The sequence below is a fragment of the Schistocerca americana genome, chromosome 7 (genome assembly GCF_021461395.2).
Source record: "Schistocerca americana isolate TAMUIC-IGC-003095 chromosome 7, iqSchAmer2.1, whole genome shotgun sequence".
Lineage (NCBI taxonomy): Eukaryota > Metazoa > Arthropoda > Insecta > Orthoptera > Acrididae > Schistocerca > Schistocerca americana.
This window is the reverse complement of record NC_060125.1, coordinates 522,667,427-522,692,304: the sequence shown is the minus strand read 5'-3', so window position 1 is coordinate 522,692,304 and position 24,878 is coordinate 522,667,427. Positions and strand designations below refer to the sequence as shown.

The 24,878-nt window shown below is 37.7% G+C and overlaps 1 protein-coding gene across 1 annotated transcript in view; it reads left to right on the top strand.

The window, feature by feature from the left end:
- LOC124622104 (ribosome production factor 2 homolog) overlaps window positions 1-24,878 on the top strand; it is a 42,763-nt gene that overhangs the window by 5,786 nt on the left and 12,099 nt on the right. The window contains exons 3-5 of the mRNA XM_047147706.1: window positions 14,577-14,736; window positions 19,565-19,844; window positions 20,117-20,261. Coding sequence (XP_047003662.1) covers window positions 14,577-14,736; window positions 19,565-19,844; window positions 20,117-20,261 — 585 coding nt within the window. The remainder of the gene's footprint in view (window positions 1-14,576; window positions 14,737-19,564; window positions 19,845-20,116; window positions 20,262-24,878) is intronic.

The following is a 24,878-nucleotide window of genomic DNA, read 5'->3' as shown; positions in this document are numbered from 1 at the left end:
GTGTGGAAGTGAAACATGGACGGTAAATAGTTTGGACAAGAAGAGAATAGAAGCTTTCGAAATGTGGTGCTACAGAAGAATGCTTTACTGCTATTGCCTGAAGTCTGAAGTTTCTGGTGGTGTGAGCTAGGTAGTTATTGCTCAGATACAAATGGAAGAGTGCATAACTGTAAAGTTGTGGACATCTTAAACTTCAGACTTCAAGCAATAGCAGTAAAGTTCAAATTTTGACCCTGGCTCTAAATAGCTGCACTACTGAAAAATCGCTAAAGAATTTGCAGTTTCAACTAAGATGTTGAAGAAGGCTAGGTAACTAAAGATGTAACATGGGATTTTGGCAAAACCTGCAAACCAAAAAGGAGGAAAAAGTTCATTGATGAAATAAAACAAAATGTCCTCACTTTATTTGAAGATGATGAATTTTTTCATTTATGCCCAGGCAAAAAGGATTGTGTTGCAGTAAGATTAAATGAGGAAAGATTCATAAGGAGAAACGCCTGCTCCACTGTAACCTTAAAGAAATGTTCATTGCTTATTGTAAGCAATATGGAAATGAACTAAGCTTCTCAAAATTTTGTGAGCTCAGGCCGAAATGGTGTAGTACAGCTGGTGCTTCTGGGTCACATTCAGTATGTGTTCATGCAATTCAACAAAATGTCAAATTAATGTTGGCTTCAGCAACATTCATCCAAGACGACTACAAGGATTTGATGAAAAAAACTTTACTCAGTTTGGAATAAAAAAAATTTATGCTCCAACATTGTGAGGAATGTCCAGGAAAAATGCAGCTAGAGGCTTTTCTTGAAGACTATGATCCTGAAGGAACAACGGAATACAAGCAGTGGGTCCATGCTGGCAGAGACACATTGGAGACTTGCCAGAGAACTTTTGAAGATTTCATGGAGGCATTGATTTTGAAAATTACTGTTTTAAGAAGCCATCACTTTGTGTCAGAATACCAAAGTTTACATTTTAAGCAGCTAAAAAGAAATCTTGCAGAAAATGAATTAATTGTATTGATAGATTTGGCTGAGAATTATTCATTTGTTGTTCAGGATACCATGCAAGGATTCCATTGGGAGAATAGTCAGACCACATATCATCCATCTGACGTCTATTTCGATGGCAAAGAATGTCAGTATTAGCATTCATATGGTCAGTGACTCTTCTGTCATAATACCATTGCTTTCCATTTCTTTCAAATAAAGTTAATAGCATATTTAAAGACGAAGACTGAAAATATTAACAACATTTATTACTTTAGTGATGCTTCAGCTGCTCAATATAAGAATTTCAAAAATTCCATTGATTTATGCCTGCAGGAAAAGGATTTTGGCATCACTGCCAAATGAAAGCTTATTGGAACAAGCCACAGTAAATTGCCTTGTGATGATATTGGGGGAACAGAAAAAGGACACGCAGCCTGTACTACTCTGCAGGGGGTCTTAAGTAACCAAATATTGACTCCATATGATTTATTCAAATTTTGCGATGATAGTAAATCTTTTTTATGTATCAAAAGAAGAAATTGAAAAAAATCCACCCATATCAAGAAACAAGGTTTACCATGGGACATACAGTATCTGGAACAAGAGAAAATCAATTAATTGTAATCATCTCAGAGTAAGCAGAATTTACAGTGATGCTACAACATTCACAGTTAATGCCTTTGAAACAGATGAAGAAATTCCAGCAGTCTCAATTCCAAGTTTACAACCAGGACAGTAAGTTACTTGTATGTATGGCAATTTTTGGTGGGTTGGAAATGTGAGATTTCACATGAACAACAAGACGTCCCCATCAGCTTTATGCGCACACACATGGTCCTGCTCGTTCCTTCCACTGGCCGACTGCTAAAGATACCTGCTGGATTCCTGAGCAACATATCATCACCAGGAAGACAATACAGCTATCCACAATCTGTCATTGACAAAATTGTAGAAGTGCTTAACCAAAAATTGAACTGACTCTTTAGTATTTTTGTTCTGCAAATTTGCTGTTTTTTTTATGTTACTTGTTTTTATGTCATGTGTTAAATTAATCTTTGAAACTGAGTTATACATTCAAAAAAATTAATTATGGGACTTAATGAGCAAAATATTTGACTTTTCAATCTTCTCGAAGTACTAAAATAACTTGTGAAATGTATTCTTACTCGTCAAGCTGGAAGATCCAGAAATTAAACAGTATTTGTTTGAAAGCTTAAAGCATGCTTTTTCCAGCTGTAGCAAGAAAAAGAGGATTGAAGAAGACTCAGTTGAGATATTGCCCCCCAAAAATACCCTAAAATTTGCAATTAGAAAATTTTGGCCAACTTTGCAGTTGCATATCTTTTCACCTGGGCATCCAGTGCTAGTTAAATTTGATTGATATATAGACTTCATTGGTAGGAATAGCTATCTGAAGTTCTGGCATGATTGAATCATATGAAAAGTAGCAGTGGTCGATCAAACTATGGCTCTCAGAATTGTGCGACAATTTTTTTAGCCACTGTAGAGGCTTGTATCTATATTTAGGTATGGCTAAATCCCAAATTTTCACCATGATATGATTCAGCATGAAAAGTTGATGCGTAGGTGAGTAGCCTCTCTTTAAAATCCCTTAAGAATTCAACCACTGAAGATACTGAACTGAAATTTCGGTATGTAGCCACTAAAGACTGTATAGAACCTCCGCACTAAATTTCATTAAATTTGGAAGTGGCTGAGTGGGGACCCCTGGTCCCCTTGACATGGAATGACCCACATACTAAATACGGTCAATAAACAGACTCGCTCTTTCATACATTGTTTGGCCTAGAGGTAATATTTCATCGTAGAGTGTGTTCGTTGCTAAGACAAGAGGAGGAGGGCTGCCATCATCCTGTTGAAAATGAAAAAAGTTTTGGAAAATAAGAAATCATCTGGAGCATATTCCTATGCTACTTGCTTTATACCGTTCAGTTTATTATTTCTGAGCAGTCTGAGTGTTTGGTTTCTTATTGCTTTCTGATTTTGGGGATTTCATAATTTTATTTTTGAAAAGATTGCTGCTAGTGCTTCTCCCCATTCCCTTCCCCCTCTTTTTCCAAACTGATTTGAAGGTTTCCTCTCCTGCACCATTCTCTTCATCTCAGAGTAGCACATGGACACAACACTGGAGTCAGCTGAATATGATGATACTGGGAGTCTGTTTCATCACATGACATTATCATGTGGCACATTTGGTCATACATCCACAAACAGGAGTAGAACAGAACACTGACAACATTTTTTAGCAACTACATTATTTTTTTTAAATGTAGGTTGTGATGACAGACTGATCTGTTGTGTAGTTCAGGGCCTTGGTTAGGTTGAAAGATGACAGTTAGGTTGAGAGTTGGAGGAAACAGTATTGAAGGCTTTGTGTAAGAACTCATATCATGCTATGCTATCCTTTGTTATAGTAAGTATTTTCCGCATATGTCTTTCTTTTGTGTTTCTGTTGAGAACCACCACTATCTTTATCTAATAAGACCAATTAATTTTCAACATCCTTCTTTAACACCAGGTCTCAGATGTTTTGATTCTCATTTTACCTGGGTTTCCCACCATACATGATTCATTTCCATACAATGTTGTTCTGGATGTACATACGTAGGAATAGTCTTTCTTATGTTGAGTGAGTGTGTGTGTGTGTGTGTGTGTGTGTTCTGTCTATTTTTGACAGAGGCCTTGTTGGCCAAAAACTAACTTTCCGACAGTTATTTTGTTGTGCCTTTCTGCGACTCAGCGTCCCTGCTACATGGTGAGTAGCAACTATCCTTTTCATTATATTGTTTCATTCAATCTTTGATTTTCCATTGTTAAATTTGTTGCGTGTATCCACAACTTTTCTTCCAGTGAAACATATTGCTGCCCCATCATTGATGCAGCTGGAATTGGAATGGCTGCAGGTATCTGTTCTTCTGGAATCCAGCGTGTTTTTCTTCTAGCAGGCCAATAAAATGATTGAGCAGCTCCATGAGGATGAGGATGCATGAAACTAATCAAGGCTTCTTTTTCTTTATATGAAACTTCACAGATACTTGGTATTTCCATCATAAGTACAAGCAACATGTTTAGAAGTAACTTAAGCATTTCGGTCAACATTTGCTATAAAGGGCAATGTATCATCAGGTACTCTATGTATCTGAAGTCACTTTTCACTAATTGGCACAAAATGGTGATGCTCTCTTATACCAGAAACTGTACATCTGTCCTCAAAATGCTTTTCTTGATCAGTTTTTGCATCTTCAGTTATTTATTTTTTGCTGTAAATAAATTCAATGCTGTGCATATTTGTTTTGCAATATTCAAACAGATCAGTTGGTGTTAAGATTGGTTTTCGACTGAACGCTGGAGGCTACCTCTTGGTGCTAAATGCTTAACTGTGTCCCCAATTCCATCACATAGTGATTTCCCGTGGCTACTTCCAAAGAATTCCATTCTACAGTAGTGCCAAATCCTTCTGATGATGGAAAAGATTTAGGAAGTTCTTGAAATTTTCATACTGGACAGCAGGACCGTCACTAAAATAATTAATATGCTTAATTTCTGTGAAAGCGCACTTCAGGGGTTTGATCAAATCAGTTAAAAACACATGCACTGCATCTGTATGATGTCGGAGATAATCACTGATTACACAGCAGCTGATGCTTTTTAGTTATTCATTATCATTGTAGTAAAATGGATTTAACATATCTTGGGTATTTTCCAGTGAAATCCTTGAACTACATCTTGGACAACTAAAGAATTATTCTCAGCAAAATCCATTAATGTAATCAATTCTCCTAGTTTGAGATCTTCTTTAGTCAATTGCAAATGCTTACTCTGATGCTTTTCAATGCTGTAGTGAGTAGAAAGGGCCAAAAGTTTTGTAACTAATTCTCCAGTGAATCCTTCAGCTGCTGTTTCTCTGGTTTCAAGTGTATCTCTGTCAGTGTGAATCCATTGTTTGAACTGAATTGGATCCTCAGGATCAGTCTATTTAAAAACACTTACCAAATATTCCTTTAGAGCTTCTGTTATTGGACATGCTTCACAGCGATGAAGCATGCAATCCGTCTTTCCAAAATTACAGTCAGTTTTGCTCAGTAAAACTTTGTAATCATCTTTTATTGGACTGTGTGCCAAAACTAGTTTCACACTCTTAATGTATTGTGCCGACGCAAACTGGATGTGAATCAGCTGCACGTAAAGTCACACACCATGTTGGCCTTGATTCACAAAATTTGGAAAATCCAATTTCCAGTACATTTTATTGCAGTAAGCAACAAATCTTTCTTTTTTTAAGTTGCTCAGAAACAGGTTCTTTTGTTTTTGAACCTTTTCTCCACCTATTTGAACAGTAGTACAGTCGATACTGGCTGAAGTAAAGCTGTGAGTACCAGGCGTGAGTCGTGCTTCGGTAGCTCATATGGTAGAGCGCTTGCCCACGAAAGGCAAAGGTCCCGAGTTCGAGTCTCGGTCGGGCACACAGTTTTAATCTGCCAGGAAGTTTCATATCAGCGCACACTCCGCTGCAGAGTGAAAATCTCATTCTGGAAGTAGTACAGTCCTTTTTACCTGGACAAATCCTTCATCATTAAAATTCTCTGTGACTCTTGCCTTCACAGTTTCAGAAAGCTTTTTCCCACGTTTACCTTTGCTCTGTTCTAGTATTTCCTGTTCAGCTTTTAATTTTCTAGCCTTTCTTACCATTCTTTCTGGGACCCAAAAGTCTTCCATAGTATTTTTGATAGACCGTCTTAGGGAGCTAAGGTCAGAATGTGAATTTTCTCATTATGATTAGATATATGTAATTTTACTTTCAATTCTTGAGTCAGCTGGCTGCAATCTAACAAGTGAAGTATTACTTGCTTACACATGGTTGCTCCAGTTCACTGGGATCAAATTCTACAACTGCTGCAATTATCATAATAATTGCACCTTCAACTTGATACATTTTTCTCTTTGCATAGCCCTTTGTATTCCTTGCACCAATTTGTTAAAATTTTAATGGTGATATTCCAACAGCTGTTGAGCTTGCATTCAAATGGTGAGAAACATTAATCTCATCACCTTCATCCGATTGAGGTGTAACTTCCATTTGTGAATATTTCATTGTATCAAATTCTTTTCTATAGTATAGGCACAGTTTGTGGACTTGTTTAATATCAGACAATGTTATCTTTTTTAGCTGGTCAGATGTTTCCAAGTTGATTGAGTGCAAACTTTTTCATACAGTTTGGTTTTTCATACCAAAAGGGTTGTAGCACGATCTTTGCAAAAATTCAAAACTTTGTAGGACCAAAGCTGCATGATGGAAGCATAGCTGAGAATTTTCAGCTGTATGTAAACCACTGCATCAAGTGAGCAGTTCTTGTTGATCTAATGAAACTTTCAGTCCTTTTAAGGCACTGTGTGTCATTAAATGGCATGGGGATTCAGCATTTCTATAACTGCATGCATTGACTTGGATCTCATTTCTCCATTTGAATGACGACTTGATAAGCTTCAGACACATACATCAAAATGTCGAGTCCTAAAGAAGGAAAAGAAAGAAAATTAATGAGTGTGTAGTTAGTATTGACAAAAGAACTATGTAGTAGCTTTTAGTACAGTTAAATGTAGCAATGAACTTATCATAAACCTGTTTAAATTTTTATTAATCACCAAATAAACAACACAATTAAAATTTAAACAATGAATACGTAATCAATAAAATGTCAATTTTTCACTTTACTCGGAGAGGTGCCAAAATGGAAATAAGAATTTCTAATAGAATGAAATGTGCTTTATTGACTGTTGTTAATGAATGTGTCCATTTTGAGACACATAACTTTGAACATGGGTATAATTTGGTATATTCACATTTTTTTGGAAAATTTGCAGGATGGTGGCACAGTAATTAAACACACAAACTAGACCCTAATTTGCGAAATATCTAACAGCCAGACAGGCAATAGTTTGGCAAAAGACAAGGCCCATTGTGTCCTTTCTTCACTATGTATTCCTTGTTAAAGTATGAGGCAAATGACAAGGCCCATTGTGTCCTTTCTTCACTATGTATTCCTTGTTAAAGTATGAGGCAAATTTGTCACAACATGATTTGTTGCCCACTTCGAAATGAGATTATGCCAAAAGCATTGCTTTCTGAACTTTACTTGCATCATTTATGTGTTGAGCTCAGAAAGTTGAACAACTATGCCCAGAAGCAAGAGGCTTAGATTAAGAACAAAGGCATGCCATTCAAGATTTCTTCATGACTTTCCTGTCTCCAAAAAAGTGGTCTTCACAAAAATGGGTCTAGTAGCTCACGTCACAAAAATGGCTCTAGTACCTGAATCAAGTTACAGATGAACCTGAATCTTTGCGGAAGTTCATGCAGATCCCTCATGTACAGACTATAAATTTCATCAAAATTGAAGATGGTGGTGCTGGGAACATGTTCTAAACTAGGATACTTGACATGGAATGACCCATTATTATTGTCCCTTTTGTGTTCTTATGTATATTACCCATCCTTACCTATAGTGCATACTTACTTAACTAAGGAATTCAAACATATTGCACCACAATTCATTGCCATTGCCATGTGCTTTATCTAGACAGTAAAATCATAAGAAAGTTCAGTTTACTTAATTCTTGCCTCCATTATGAAGTATAATGTCAGAACTGTCTGTTGGTGCCTCTATCTCCCCTAAAGCTAACTGAACATCATCTAACAGACCACTAGTTTTCTCTTCCATTTTTATGTACATTATACTGATCAGCAACTTGGCTGTATGAGCTATTTTCTGGATCTTGTGAATGATATTCTTCCAAAAATTTTATTGTCTGTTGTCTCATAGATTCTACACACGTAACCTGAATGCAGGCTTGTTTATCATTTCTCCCCAGTGTTTTTAGAAATTCTGCAGAAATGTTACTTGTGCCTTCTGCATTGTTTGATCACAGGTTTTGTGAAGGTTTGTCAAACTTTCATTGTAATATTCCAAATCAACACTCAGTTGTTCTTCTATCATACTATCAGGAAGTTATCAGCCTTTGTAAAGGTCCTCAAAGTAATAGTCTTCCACCTATTCACTATCTCTCTCACATTTAACATAGAAGTTATTTTACACATTTGATAGTGACACTTATGCTTTTAATTTTCTGGAAGTTATCTTTAGTTTTCTGTATGTTTCATGTGTCCTAATGAGCCTTTGCTTTTCAGTTTTTCCATGCTTCAGCTGAGGCTGTTTTGCATTGTCTTCCTTCACTTCCTATTGATTTAATGTGTTTGTGACATATTGCTCTATTCCTTTCATTTCTTTGATTTTTTTATGTACTCCTTTAGTGGATCAACTGAAGTATTTCTTCAAATAATGGAAACTCAAGGTAGGAATATCAACAATGTAGGAAAAGGTAGACTGCAACTTATCACAAAGATAACATACTAAGTTGCAGACAGATAATTATGAAACACTTGCACTTCGCACAAGGAAGCACACCTCACACACCCAACTGCCAACACCAGCAGCTTGGGCCAGCCTGGCAGAGTTGGCGGTCATGTGCACATGAGGTGTGCTTGCTTGGGTGAGTGAATGGTGTGTGTTTCTCTTTTTTCAGAAAAGGCTGTGGCTGAAAGCTTATGTGTAAGTTATGCCTCTCGGCATATACAGAGTGACTAGAAACAGTCTGAAAAGCTTGTAAGGGTCTTGCAGGGGAGGCTGTGCTGAGAAGTAATTGTTAAGAAAAAATTCTATATGTTACGCTGTTTCCGAGTTATTTAGCATTGAAGTTTGCCAGTCAGATCGTCGCATGTGCAAATTCAAGCAACCTGCCAGAGACAATGTTGCCTGACTTGTTTTTCATTTGGTTTCCTCAAGCTGAACAAACATAACTTTTGCTCACCTACCTTAAATTTATCACTTCTGAAAAAGGCACATTTTAACTGGTAATGGGCATTTGAACAAATGGTAACTCGTGGACCCTATGATGTCTGTGCATTACTTTATTTTAGCCCATACAAGTACTTGAATTTGCACGTGCATGCAAAGACTTGATTGGCTAACATCAGTGCTAATTAATTCACAAATTGTGCAACATATTGAATATTTTTTTGTAACAATTATTTCTCAGTGCTACTTGGCCTGCGATACCCTCACAAGGTTTTCAGACTGTTTCTGACCACTTTGTTGTGTTTCTCCTTACAACCACAAAATAACTATGAAGTATGTGCCACAATGCTTTAAATGCTGGTTCAAAAACTATATTATTTGCTAATGAATCAAGTATACTACTCAAGGGTCTAAACTCAGCCTTAATAGACAGCTGGGATGACACCTGAACAAGCTGTTCTTACAGTCAATCTCGTTATTTCTGTGTACTCTTTTGTCTGTGGATGTTATAATTTTGATACTGAGGGCAGGCCATCAGTAACCTTAAAAATAAAGTAATAATTGGTAGACAGACAGAGGAAAGAGAAATGATTACTGTTGATGTATTGAACTTTTTTTCAAACAGAAGCTATTCACATTGGCACTTCATCACTTAAGCTGTGGTGTGAAAGGTCTGTTTTTGATGTATCATAAAACATTCTTTTGTTGCAAAGAAATGGGACTGTTTGGTTGCGTAACAGTAATTATTACTATTGTATTTGCTTGTTCACGTTCATCGTTTTGTCATTTTGGTGAGAGGAAATCTGCCCTCAATCACCATATTCATTACGGCTATTGTTTATCATGTAAGTAATAACAATTTACAGTTACTGTGATTCTGAATATAAAGAATATGATCAATAAAGTTCGTTACCCATGGCACAACAGCAGATCTCATACATCCAAAATAACCATAAATACAAACTGAAGCTTTTATACCTATGTCCGTAAAAGAGCAGAAACACAATGTTCAAAAATTTTCAGTTAGTAACAGTTACTTTACCCTATTCCTCCATAAATAATTATCAATATCTATACAAGGACAGATTCTTTGCTGATTGGAACAGTTAACAGAGCTAGGATAAAGGCAGCCACCCACCTGTAGCTAATTAATTGATTGATTGTTTTATTGGTCCGTTTCATGATTTTTGTACATACTTACAAACTGATATTGGAGGGATAAATTTTTGTGAGATGATGATATGAAACAACCTGAATTTATGTGATAATTACGAATTTATGAGGGTGGTTTGAAAAGTTCTGATGGAGCCATATCAGGTGAATGAGGCAGGTGTGGCAACAATTTGTACCTTAGTTTGTGTAATTTTGGCTTGGTGACGGCACATGTGTGCAGCACGCATTGTCTTGATGGAAGATGACTTTCTTCCTTGCTAAACCTGGCCTTTTTTCACGTATATTTTGGTGCAATTTGTCCAGGAGGTCAGCATAGAATTCTCCAGTAATTGTTTGCCCAGTGGGGAGATAATCTACAAACAGAATCCCCTTCGTATCCCAGAACACTGATTGTGTGGCCTTCCCGCCGAAGGAATTGTCTTTGCTTTCTTTGGTGGAGGAGAATCTTCACTCTGCAGCGGAGTGTGCGCTGATACGAAACTTCCTGCCAGATTAAAACTGTGTGCCGGACCGAGACTCGAACTCGGGACCTTTGTCTTTCACGGGCAAGTGCTCTACCAACTGAGCTACCCAAGCACGACTCACGCCCTTTCCACATAGCTTCACTTCCGCCAGTACCTCATCTCCTACCTTCCAAACTTTACAGAAGCTCTCCTGCGAAAATATCTTGTTCGTTTCTCCTAAAACAGGCCAAACATTGTTCCAATATGTCCATTCTCATGCATTTTTAATCCACTGTCAAGAGTTGCGGCACCCATCTTGCAGATATTTTTTTTCATTTCTAATTCTTCAGTTAAAATGTGATATACCCTTTCAGATTACGTCTGACAAGCATGAGCAATTTCACGCACTTTCAATTGGTGATCTTCCATGACCATTTTGTGCACTTTTGCAATGATTTCTGGAGTAGTGACACATCTTCGCTGGCCACTGCATGGATCATCATCTAAGCTCTTCCAACCAAATTTAAATTCATTTGTCCTCTTGGCAACAGTTGAATATGAAGAAGCTGAGTCCCCCTGTGTATTCTGGAAATTGGCATGAATGTCCTTTGCTTTCATACCTTTCTTTATAAAGTACTTAATTACTGCTTGAAGCTCAATTTTTTTCCATCTTCGCAAATCACTATGCGGGAACAACAACAGAGGCACATCAACGCCACAGCTCTTCCAGGAGCACTGATGCGGCATGTGTTTACTGGCAGCAGGTCAATGAATAAAAAGTGAACAACTCATCGCACTAGCGCTGATCTTTCATGGTGATTGCGAGAACTTTTCAACCACCCTCGTGTATCTATTACAATATAAATAAGTTTATATACATAAAACTGTGAAAAAATGCGTACATTCATATTACTGTCTTCATGCTCTTCTCAAGAACAGTTTTCTGGTTGAAAAGCAAGAGGCTCCATGTCAGGGTGGTTTTCGCCAGGGTCGCTCTACCACTGATGATCTTGTGTCCCTCGAATCAGCCATCTGAACAGCCTTTTCCAGACGCCAACACCTGGTTGCCATCTTTTTTGATTTATGAAAAGCGTATGACACGACCTGGCAACATCATATCCTTGCCACATTGTACAGCTGGGGTCTCTGAGGCCTGCTCCTGATTTTTATCCAGAATTTCCTGTCACTTCATACTTTCTCTGTCCAAGTTGGTGCCTCCCATAGTTCCATCCATATCCAGGAGAATGGTGTCCCGCAGGGCTCTGTATTGATTGTATCTCTACTTTTAGTTGCCATTAATGGTCTAGCAGCAGCTGCAGGGCCATCCGTCTCACCCTGTCTGTATGCAGACAACTTCTGCATTTCATACTGCTCCACCAGTACTGGTGTTGCTAAGCGGCACCTGCAGGGAGCCATCTACAAGGCACAGTCATGGGCCCTAGCCCACAGCTTCCAGTTTGCGGCTGCAAAGTTGTGTGTTATGTACTTCTGTCGGCATTGTCCATTCATCTGGAACCAGAACTTCACCTTAATGACGATCCACTCACTGTATTGGAGACATCGATTGTTAGGACTGGTTTTCGAAGCCAGATTGACTCGGCTTCTTTACCTTCGTGAGCTTAAGCGGAAGTGCTGGCAGCACCTCAGTGCCCTCTGCTGTCTGAGCAACACCAACTGGGATGCAGATCACTCTACGCTACTGCAGCTCTACAGAGCCCTTGTTTAATCGGCCTTGACTATGGGAGTCTGTTTTATGGTTCGGCGGCACTCTCAGCGTTGCGTTTACTCAACCCAGTGCACCACTGTGGCGTTTGCCTAGCGACAGGAGCTTTTAGTAAGAGTCCGGTGACCAGCATCCTGGTGGAGGCCGGTGTACCTCCATTGAAGGTTAGGCATGTACAACTGCTGGACAGTTATGTTGCACATGTTCATAGTTCTCCTGCACATCCGAATTAATGTCTCCTCTTCCCACCTATGGCGGTTCACCTCCTGCATCGGCAGCCCAGGTCAGGACTTCCAATTGCAGTTCGTGTCCAATCCCTTCTTTCCGAACTGGAATCCTTGCCTTTACCACCTATACTTGAGGTCCATTCACGTACACCTCCATTGTGTACACCTAGGCCGCAGCTTCATCTGGACCTTTCACATGGCCCTAAGGACTCAGTTAATCCTGTGCCTCTCCACTGCCACTTCCTCTTGATTCTTAACATGTACCTAGGCCATGAAGTGGTTTACACTGACGCTCGAAGACTTAGTGGACAGCATTCCTTGCCCGAGCTGGTGGCTACATCTCGTGCTTTTCAGCACATCTGTTCATGCCCTGGGGAGTCATTTTTTCTGTGTACCGACACCTTGAGCAGCTTACAAGCTATTGACCAGAGCTACCCTTGTCATCCTTTGGTAGCAACCATCCAGGAGTCCATCTATGCCCGGGAACGGTCCAGTCGTTCAGTGAAGTTTGTCTGGACCCCAGGTCATGTCGAGGTCACGGGCAACAAACTTGCCGACAGGCTACATGAAAACCACTTATGGAGATCGGCTTCTCTGCAGCTGACCTGCATTCAGTACTGCGCCCCAAGTTTTTTCGGCTTTGCGAGGTGAAATGGCATAACCTCAGTATGCACAACAAACTGCGTGCCATTACGGCGACTACGAATGTGTGGAAGACCTCCACGCGGGCCTCTCACTGGGACTCTGTGGTTCTCTGTTGGCTCCGAATTGGCCACGCTTGGGTGGCACATGGCTACCTCCTGCGCCGTGATGACCCACCTCAGTGTTGGTGCGGCACCCGACTGATTGTGGCCCATATCTTGGTGAGCTGTCCTTTGGCTGCCCTGCGACGAACTCTTCCATTACCAGACTCGTTGCCTTTAAGTTTAGCTGACAATGCCTCATCAGCTAATTTAGTTTTACGTTTTATATGTGTGGTGGGTTTTATCGTTCTGTATAAGTTTCCGCACATGTTCTTTGTCCCTTTGTGTTCTCCACTCCAATGTTTTTAGGCTGGATGTTTTAATATGTCGCATAGTGGCTGGCTTTTCCTTTTTATTCTCGTGGTCAGCCAGACACAGTCATCTGCTCTCTTGTTTTATCCCTTCTACCTGTTTCTTTTCCTGTTTTGTCCATAGTAGTGTTGGTTGTCCTTCTGTCATTCTTCTGGTTGTTCCATTCTCCTGTTATTGTGCTGTACGTCTCCTTTCTTTTCTTGTTTCCCTTGTGTAATTATTTTACCGGGAACAAGGGACCGATGACCTCTTAGTATGGTCTTCCCCCCACCCCCCTCCTTTAAACCAACCAACCATCTTTTGTTAGCAGCGCCATATGAGTCAGGCAGGTTTTGTCCTTCTGATCTGCTCCTCTTTCCACAGTGTTGTTACTTCACAGGAGACTTCATTTGCGTTCTAGCTGCTGCTTGCCCATCTTCTGTGAAAGCAGAGAATAAAAGCTTGGCTGACAGTACCTTGGAGGTAAAGTTTATTTTCTGCATAAAATGTATTGAGTTCCATGCAGTAGCTGGGCTCTTTCTGATACTTTTCCATGACATTTGAAAAAAGGTGAAAGACAGAATTTAGTCGTTCATTTATTAGATGCTCAGTAGATAGTTTTCATGAATAAATGCATTGGAGATTTCCAAGAGACTCACACCAATTACTCTCACATCCAGGTGCTAAAGGCACAGGGTAAGAACCAAGTCTACTGGTATCTTTTATTTGTTTTTATTTACAGCAGTTGGTTTTCAATTATAAGAAAATTCTCCGTTGCTCAGTGACATAGTGGTGTCCATTGGAAAAGCAACTGACATTCTGAAATAAAAACCTGGAAAGTCAAATTACTGTATCAGCAAAACTAAGTATCATTTTATGTACAATCTGGTATTCATTATTCATAAAATAGAATACTGGTATCTTCTTCGGGGCTGCCAAACACGTTTGTCAAACAAACAAGTAAATAGACTTTCATTTAATAGTAAAGATAGAACTAATCCCCTAAGAAGATACCAAAATAAACTGCCCACAAAAGTATCATTATTTTAGATTTTCATTTTCTAATAGTTTTTGTTATATGTTTGTTATTTAATTGTTATTTTTTGGTTTCAGTATGCAATGAAAAAACCTCAAGCAGTTATGTTAAGTAAGAAGCACGATATCCTGCCATTTGAAAACATTGTTCCTGTTGAAGATTTTGCAAGGAAGTATAACACAAATCTTTTTGTGTTTGGTTCACATAATAAGAAGAGACCTAATAATTTAGTGTTAGGTTTGTATGCATGCTAATTTGTATCAATTAATAATATTTGTGGGAAAGTAAAATGGATCATTGGACTTGTCATTTAGTGTTGTGTTCAGAATTGGTGTGAGCACACATTTGTGCTAATGAAATATAATTCAAAAATGGACTTAACTCATTTTATCTGTCACTGAAGTATCAAGAGGAAGGAAGAACCTGTGGCAATTCTGCCTCTTACACAGTAGATACCTATATAAATATACATACAGGGTTACTTTCCCTGGGCAACCCTATTGCAAATTTTTTTGCAATAGGGTTGCCCAGGGAAAGTAAAATTTGCAATTTAATTATGAGAAACTGGAATAGGTGGAAGACCGATAAACACACAAACAAACCGTGATATTTGAAAGTATCTTCTTCAGCAGGAGGAAATGACATGGATAAAATAAATATAAAAGTAAAGAAAGGCCATTCAGTTTTTTCTTTCTCATTCAGGTGTTGGATAGAAGGAAAAAGTCACTCTGACTGTAGTCCTCCTCTGAATGAAGGGTCTCTCTCTCTTTTTTTCGTCCACATATTCTCCTCCTTGGCACAGAGTTAACAGCATCTTCTTTTTTCCTCTTTGATCTGAATTGCTTTTCTTTTCTTAAATGTTACACACACACACACACACACACACACACACACACACAGAATAAAACCTAATTTAAAAAGTGTTTTATTTGCAGTAACATTCTCCTCATGGAATACAAACTAAAGCTCTGCAGCAATATGTACTTCAGTTTAAAATGAAATTTATGTGACAGTGCTTGTTATAACAGTGAGTATAAATGAAATTAATCGTTATCAACACTACCATTCTAAATGCATTGTACTTCTTTTGTGGCCAATGTAGCACAGCAATTACTTCTTTAATTCCTCAAGTGGTTATCATCATTTAAGTTCCTTATTGACTCACATTTATTCTAGAACTTTATTTTCCAATGAGAATTCACATAATTTAACATATTGTATTCATGATACCTTTGCAAAACAAAACCAAAACCCAAATAATATCGAGATAGCAAATAATTCTGCCCATAAATATATAATAATTACCAGTAGCCTGGCCTTCTACTTTTTATTCACTTCATCATTTGTGATAGTTTGAAAAGAGAATCATAAATCACACTGTTATGGATTAAGACTTTTCTCCAGTTTGAGTGACAAAGCTGCTGTCAGAGTGGCATCTGTTTGGCACGATTATGTCACTGGCCATTAAAACTTGGTTTTCCTTTCTGTATTTCTCCATTAACATAACTCTGGTTTGGAATGTGCATAATACAAAATTTATTCGGCCTGTTACTATATATTTATTTATATTTTGTTTCTGAATCCTGCAAGTGTGAAGAAATTCACAGTGTAACAAGTTAAAGACAGTTATTGTATTGTGCTTGTTTTATGAGTGATTGACCTTGTTGAGGATTTCTTTTCTACATTCATACTGTTTTAGAGTTACTCTTGAAAATCCTGTGGTCGATCGGTAACTTTTTTGTGTTAATTGCAACCTGTTTAATCTGCACTTTCATGAGAATCAAATCAAAGTGAACAATTGAGTAGTTGGTAGATTATCATACATAACCATGACTTTGCCATTTTATTTATTAGTGTTTTAAGTAGCTACCCATTGAGGTGTCTATGAGATGTTGCATGAAAGGATAAGTATCCACCATTGCCCATTGCTTCAGTTAATGCAACATTTGATTTAAATTAAAAATATGTAAAACAAAATCTAGATATTCTAGAAGCAAAGAAGCTTTATTGAAAAATAAAGAAATATTATATGTCTTCCTAATTATATATGTTATCTTTTTCCATTTTGTCTTCCTAAGGAATTGTTTTGTCTCTGTGAAGTTCTTAAGAGCTCGTTAATCTATTTTGACACTAATGTTTTGTGTAATAAGTTTGTCAGTTTGTTCTTCTTATCCAAAGACACGGAACTGATTTTCTTGCTGGTTGTTATCACAGTATGACCAGGTGGCTTATAAATTCCATTTGCAGCAAGAAGAGCAGTCATGGATTGTCCCACTGAAAACAGTCAATGTATACAATAATTTCTAGATGATGACCAGTTTCACAAGAAGTTGAAAATTCTTGATCTTCTATTCTTATATTTTCATATCATGATAAGTTTTAAAATATTTCAGATTATGCCATTTTAGAATTCACAGTAACTTTTTTTATCATCTTTAAACTATGGAGTTTCATAAAAGGCATCTGTTCACAAACTGACTAGTCATTACCAACACAGTTGCGTTGTTCTCAGTCTTGATAATGTGCCTGTTGACAACTTAGTGCCTCAGATGTACAGTGAGCTGTTACTTTTTCTCCTTCCATTATTTACATATCAAACACCTAAAAAATGGTAAAGCAACTGGCAGTGACAGCATCCCAGCTGAGATACTAAAATATGGAGGAGAAGCATTGCACAGACGTTTAGTTCATCTGATACAGATGATCTGGTAAACAGAGAACATTCCAACAGAGTGGAGAGAATCAATAAGTGTCCCTGTACATAAATATCATATCTTGTTTATTGCTATACCACTTAAAACCATGTGCAGAAAATCTAATTAGGGGTTATCAAAATGGCTTCCACAAAAACAGATCCACCACTGACAACATATTTGCACTCAGATCAATAAATGAAAAAGTTTGGGAATATAAACAAAAAATACATTATCTGTTCATCGATTTCATGAAAGCTTATGACTCCATCCATAGACAAAGCTTGTGGAATCTGATGACTGAATTTGGCTTCCCAATTAAATTGATAAATCTCTGCAAAGTATGCATGGATGGAAATACAAGCAGGGTTTTACTGTATGGATTAAAGTCTGACCATTTTAAAAATAAAATTGGGTTAAGACAAGGAGGTGCTTTGGCCCCCCCCTTCTCTTCAATATAGCTTTAGAAAGAGTTGTGAGGAAACTCAAACTGGTACCTGCTGGGATCCTCCAAGAAAGCAAAATTAACGTGTTAGTATATGCAGGCCACATAGTGCTCATTGGAAACAGTGAAATAGAGATTAAGCAATTATTTGTGGAGCTTGCAACAGAAGCATCAAGATTTGGCGTGAAAGAAAAGACGAGAAAACAAAATACATGATAGTTTAAAGATGTAGAGATCAATGGGATAACCAATCACATCTAATAGTTGGTGGACACAAATTGGAGCGTGTTGAACAATTGAACAAAATAAGAGACAGGTGGAAATAAAAGCGAGACTGCAAAATGCTAACCGAGCCTATTACGCAATACAAAACCTCTTAGGGTCCAAACTGCTGACTAGGAAAACTAAAAGTTATAAAACACAATCATCAGACTAGTTCTAATCTGTGGGGCAGAAACATGGAGCTAATGAAAACAGAACACCACCATTTACAAGTATTTGAGAATAAAGTTTATAGAAAAATCTGTGGTCCGTATTATGACAATGAATCACAATGCTGGAAGAGAAGACACAACATAGAAATCCACGAGCTATCGCAACAACCAACGATAGTAAACATAATAAATGCTAGAAGACTGCAATGGGCTGGACATCTGATGAGAATGAAAGAAGATAAGATTGTGTTAAGAATATTCTGGGAGAAGCCATATGGCAAAAGACCAAGGGGGAGACTCAGGAGTATTTGGCACAATGGAATTGATTGCAATGTGAAAGATTGGGAATAAATAGCTGGTAAGAGGCCGCATAAGACAGGAGCATCTTGAGAAATCATGTGAGATCGGCACAGGGGCTTCAGGTCCCTTAGAAGTCTACTACTACTACTATTACTGTTAATATTCCACCAAGGACTTTCTTTCCATTGCCACATTTATTAATATAGTTGATATTAATATAAGAACATTAATAACCACATCACTCAATTGTCATCATTGTCAGTTTGGTAGTGTGTATTTTAGGAACAAATGCCATAAAAATATTCCTTCTGTAAATAAAATTTCCTGTGAAATGGCAGCAGAAAAAAAGATATATAGGCCACAAGATGGAAGTAGGGATTGGTAGCCATCATGGCCATAAAGATTTGCATTGTTTATCACTGTTCAGTAATATTAGCAAGATGTTGAATTTTGTCCTCCAAACAGTGAAAACATCTGATTTGAAGTCTGAATCCAAAAGGTGAAACCAGAATGAATAACTTACAGTCAATTCCACATGAAAAGGCCACACTCTGGGCAATAGCACTGTGGTCAAGACTGGACTCTTATTCAGAAGAAACAGAGTTCAAACACTCACCCTGCATTACCAATAAAGATTTTCCATTATTTCCCTAAATCACTTACAGTGAATGTAGAAATAGTTGTGTAAACAATCCATGACAACTTTATTTTTTCCAAAAGTTCTAATGCTCATCTCTAATGATTATGGTGAGACATTAAACTTTTTATATTCCTACCTTCATTCTGTCATCAAGAACTAAATCATTTTTACATACACATACATGGATACCCATCACAATGAAACAGATATTCTGGGCAAGAAAGTGGTAGGCAAGCTTTGGATAAGATCTTAGATATTTTTCTTTTCCATACCACATTTTTACCATCCTGTATTCCTTAAATGATTTTTCCTGTCATGAAATAACTAAAGTCAATATCAAAACAACTGATCACTGGCAACCATACGTAATTTATTCCCCAAAAATTTGCTTGACAGGAACACAAAGATGATTCCCATCCCCCCCCCTGGGTGCCTTCTATAAAAACTGGATACAAATCTTATGCTAATTGCAAACATTTCTTTTCTCTTTTTAAGTAGAACTGTTGTGAAAAGCATCAGTTTGGATGTATGTTTCAATTTCTGAAATTTTCAGGTCGCATGTATGATCGTCATCTTTTGGACATGGTTGAATTGGGCATTGACTCATTCAAAAGTATCCACGATTTTAAAACTGTGAAACCAATGCTGGGTATCAAACCATGTATCTTATTTGTGGGAGAGCTCTTCGAGCATAATTATGAGTTCAGAAGAATAAAGAATCTGCTGGTTGATCTTTTCCACAGGGAAAATGTAGAAGCAATCCGTTTGCAAGGTCTAGAACATGTTATAATGTTTACAGCTGTTGAAGATAAGCTCTACTTTAGAAGTTATAGGTAGGTATTTTTTAACTTCTAATTTGGATTTGTTTTTACACTTCACATTTTATTTAATGTATTATGTAGCACTTCTTTGTGTGTGTTAAATAATATTTGCTCATTGATTTATAATGTTTCAAAGTATCTAGCTTTATTATTCATGATATATTTATGATGTTTTAATTCCAGAAATATTATTCAGAATTTAAAAAGTAATTGTATTGAGTGTCAGTTCTTTTATCAACATGACAGCCACAGAGCACAATAAAGGAACACAACTTTTCTTGCAGGATATTATTGAAAAAGTCTGGAACACGAATTCCACGAGTTGAGGTGGAAGAAGTTGGTCCGTCTGTAGATTTCAAATTGAGAAGAGTGAAATTAGCTTCTGATGACCTATTCAAGTTATCTTGCAAAAAGCCAAAGGAACTTAAGGTATTGTGCCAGTTCAAAAGTTAATGTATAATGTATGCATAGATGTATGTCCCTAATTAATAATGTAATAACTCAATCTAGGATTTTTACATGCAAAATTGTGCGACATTTCAGTCGTAAAATTCCAATTCTAAATGCAAATTTTTACTAGTGATCTCACTTAGGTCACTTAATTATCAGGTTCCCAAAACAATTCACTCGTAATTTTGTATTTTGTTTTTAAATGTTAATTCAATATTCTTGTTCATTACCAAGTCTTCCACATCAAGGTTTTCAGCTATAGTTTCCTCGAACAATGCCCTCAAGTGCATCATTCATGTCTTTCAAAATGTCCACTCTGTTGCTTTTTGAAACCATTGCTCCAGTCGTCTCATAAGTGTCGTCAGGAAGTAGACGTGTCTGTGTATGACGTAAAGTTCATACATGTACTGACTGTTTTAGTGGGACTCCTGAATAGAGAACAAGTGAAACCCATGCTTTCATCAACTTGCTTTAGTAAGTGAACAGACAGTGCCATAATGATGCAAAGTTTTCTGTTTTCTGTAGTGGCCTCATGGAGTGAAATATGGTTAAGACTGGTGCTTACAGATTAAGTTTCTTACATGTTACTTGCTGTCTGTGTTCTGTAACTTAAAACTCCCTATAAATAATTTATGAGTGTAGAGTGCCACACACTGAATATGAAAGCATTGAGTCACTGACAGCACACGAAAAGAATGAAAGCTTGATACCTTTTGCCAACACAGTGTGAGTGCATAGGTGTTAAGTTTGTGAGACACTAAATGAGAAATATTTGTAAGTGAACAAATTTGTGTCTTGCTTTCATAAAATCTTGAAAACAGCTCTGCCAGAATACACAGTTACATCATACACATTACCATACTTCCTTTACCACTCCCCTCCTATAATCACTAGTTGAGACATGGGGGCGAAAACTGAGTTGTATACCTCTAATAATTTTCATGATGTTCACAGTTTTTGCTGTTTTGCCAGGCTATTTTTCAGGTGTAAAAAAGGCTAAAGAACTATCAGCTTAACAAGGAGTGCAAGATGAAGTTAATGTTGTACAAGATTCTCCTCATTCCTGACGATATATATGAGACATCTGCTAGTAGTTTCATTCAAAATAATGTAAACTGAACCTTGTATATATATGATGAAGGTGAATATTGTTAAAGTACTCTCATAGAGATCAGACTTTCCAGTACATTGTTCTAGATACAATTTTATAAGATGTTCATTGAACTTGGAAACAACATAATAGTAATGCCTCCACGGTGCCATAAAAATTCATGTCTCTTTTTTTACATGAAGATGCCAGTGGTTCAGCAATAAACTGCTGTTTCACTGTACCATTGCTATCCTGTAGTTCCTTGTTCGTAGAACTTTCTACATGCCGCTGAACTTGATTTCATTGGTGGTATTCATCAGTATTGTTAGTGACATTACTTATAACAGTTATGTCACTCAGAATACTGTAACCACCAAACTGTATAAGAATTTCATATGTTTTCCCAGTGACCATTTAGGATTTTGGCATCTTGGCTGCAGATACAACAGTAATTAAACAAATCGAACAGCAGTACAAATCACACAAGCTACATGCACCACTGTATGTGACATTCTGAACACCAAACTGCTTCTGCTTATGTAATGGCCGTGAGACAGGCACCCAGCAGGTAATTAGTGCGGTGGTCGTGGCTGTAACTGATGCACTTAAGTAGTGTGCATTGCTTGGAATTTTCGAAATTATTCCCATAAATAATTGAGATGGACATAATTCTACTCCGTTTGATTTTTGTTTTAGTGATTGATTTATTTGGTTTTATCAATTTTCTTTTGTATACCTTACTTTGGTTATTTTTTTATTCCTGATGGTGTGATGGTAGTGTTTTACATTGCAATATTTCATTTCTTTTTTGTTATACATAAAGTGTCAAAACATTTCTGCAGAAACTATCATGGTAGCTTTTCTATTTCTTTTAGATGAACAGCTGTTGTCTAAACAGACAATTTTATAATGAAAATAAAGTCTCTAGAAAGATAAGAATATTGCTGAATATTTTCCTCTCATAATGGCAATGAACACGAGTGAGTGAGAAGAGGTGAAGGATGACAAGGAGCTAGCTACTGAGCTTCGAAGCTTCAGAATGTCAGACAGTGCATCCGGCGATGTTAACAATTTCTGGTAGAGACATATGCGTGTTTCAGATGAGAAAACTATAATATAGGCCTGATCTCAACAGCGTGATTAATTATTGAGAATTCCTGGAGGCATGGTGCTATTTAAGGTAGAGATATAACAAGGAAGAAAGGTATACAACTTGAAAACATCTTGGGTAATACATTAGCCATTCAGAGAATTATACAAAAATAGTGTAAACAAAGCATTGAAAGTCGGCCATTGAAATATTGCTGATATATGCAGTTCATTAGTTGTTGTTGTTGTTGTTGTTGTCTTGAGTCCTGAGACTGGTTTGATGCAGCTCTCCATGCTACTCTATCCTGTGCAAGCTTTTTCATCTCCCAGTACCTACTGCAACCTACATCCTTCTGAATCTGCGTAGTGTATTCATCTCTTGGCCTCCCTCTACGATTTTTACCTTCCACGCTGCCCTCCAGTGCTAAATTTGTGATCCCTTGATACCTCAGAACATGTCCTACCAACCGGTCCCTTCTTCTTGTCAAGTTGTGGCACAAACTCCTCTTCTCCCCAATTCTATTCAATACCTCCTCATTATTTATGTGATCTACCCATCTAATCTTCAGCATTCTTCTGTAGCACCACATTTCGAAAGCTTCTATTCTCTTCTTGTCAAAACTATTTATTGTCCATGTTTCACTTCCATACATGGCTACACTCCATACAAATACTTTCAGAAACGACTTCCTAGCACTTAAATCTATACTCGATGTTCACAAATTTCTCTTCTTCAGAAACGATTTACTTGCCATTGCCAGTCTACATTTTATATCTTCTCTACTTCGACCATCATCAGTCATTTTGCTCCCCAAATAGCAAAACTCCTTTACTACGTTAAGTGTCTTATTGCCTAATCTAATTCCCTCAGCATCACCCAACTTAATTTGACTACATTCCATTATCCTCGTTTAGCTTTTGTTGATGTTCATCTTATATCCTCCTTTCAAGACACTGTCCATTCCGTTCAACTGCTCTTCAAAGTCCTTTGCTGTCTCTGACAGAATTACAATGTCACTGGCAAACCTCAAAGTTTTTATTTCTTCTTCATTAGTGGTGATTAAAAATATTTATTCTTGATCAGATATAGCAGAATTTCAGAATGACCCTCCCGCGTAACACCCCACTTCAGATTCAGTGGGCCAAATCTGTCCAACTGATTTACTGGTTGGCACTGCAGTCCTAGTAGAACCTCGATCTCTTCTGTCACCTGTATCTATTTTTCTCTGTCCATTGTTTTCCTTCCCCAGTTCGTGACTCCCATTGCTTTGAGGTCCTCTTCCATATCTTCCAACCACCTTTCCTTGGATCTTGCTCTTCTCCATGTCCCCTTCGGCTTTCGTATAAACACTTTTGAGTTTCTTGCCTTCTCTGTATGTGACAAGCCTGTTGTATTCTTCCTTGCTTGATTTTCACAATATTCACCTGTCCAAATGGTATATGTAGTTATGCGTTTGTCCTTTTCTCAAGATTTTTTTCTTGCTTACTGCCCTAAATATATGTCTCACAATCTTCTTTCCTATCTCAATAAACAGCCTCCTTCCTTTGTGGTTATCATCCAGCCTTGTAATCCATACATTACACTAGGTCTTAATGCAGTCAAATACATTTTGATTTTCATGTTCCTAGTAACTTTTCTGGACTTGAATATGTTCTGCGAGGTATGATAGTATCAGCTTTCATGCTAACCTTACTTGAATTTGTAGTGCTGTCGTCTTTTCTTCTGTTGTTATCAAACCTAGATATTTAAACTCCTCCACTCTTTGATATTGTTTCTCATTTATTTTTATGAAGCCTCTTCCCTATCCCTATCAGGATCTTCATGCACTTCCTTTTGTCTTTATTCATTTCCAGTCCTAAGTTCTTTGCTTCTCCAACTAATGCACCATACCCTGAGGTGTCAGAAGTCAAGAGATACTGCCCAATATCATGTCAGACTCCCTTTTGCCCAGGATAGTCAAGCCATTCAACATGGCATAGGCTCAAAAAGTCGTTGGAAGTCCCCTGCAGTAATTGAGCCATTCTGCCTCTATGGCTGTCCATAATTGTGAAAGAGTTGCTAGTGCAGGATTTTGTGCATGAGCTGGCCTTTCATTTACGCCACATAAATGTTTGATGAGATTCATCTGGGCGATCTGGGTGGCCAAATCATTCACTCGAACTGTCCAGATTGCTCTTCAAACCAATGCCAGACAATTGTGGCATTGCCCATTGTCATCCATAATAATTACATCATTGTTTGGGAACATGAAGTCCATGAGTAGCTGCAAATGGTCTCCAAGTAGCTGAACATAACCATTTTCAGTCAACAATTGGTTCAGTTGGACCAGAGCACCCAGTCCATTCTGTGTAAACACTGCCCACTCTATTGTGGAGACATGACCAGCTTGCACAGTGCCATGGCTTTGTTGGATTTG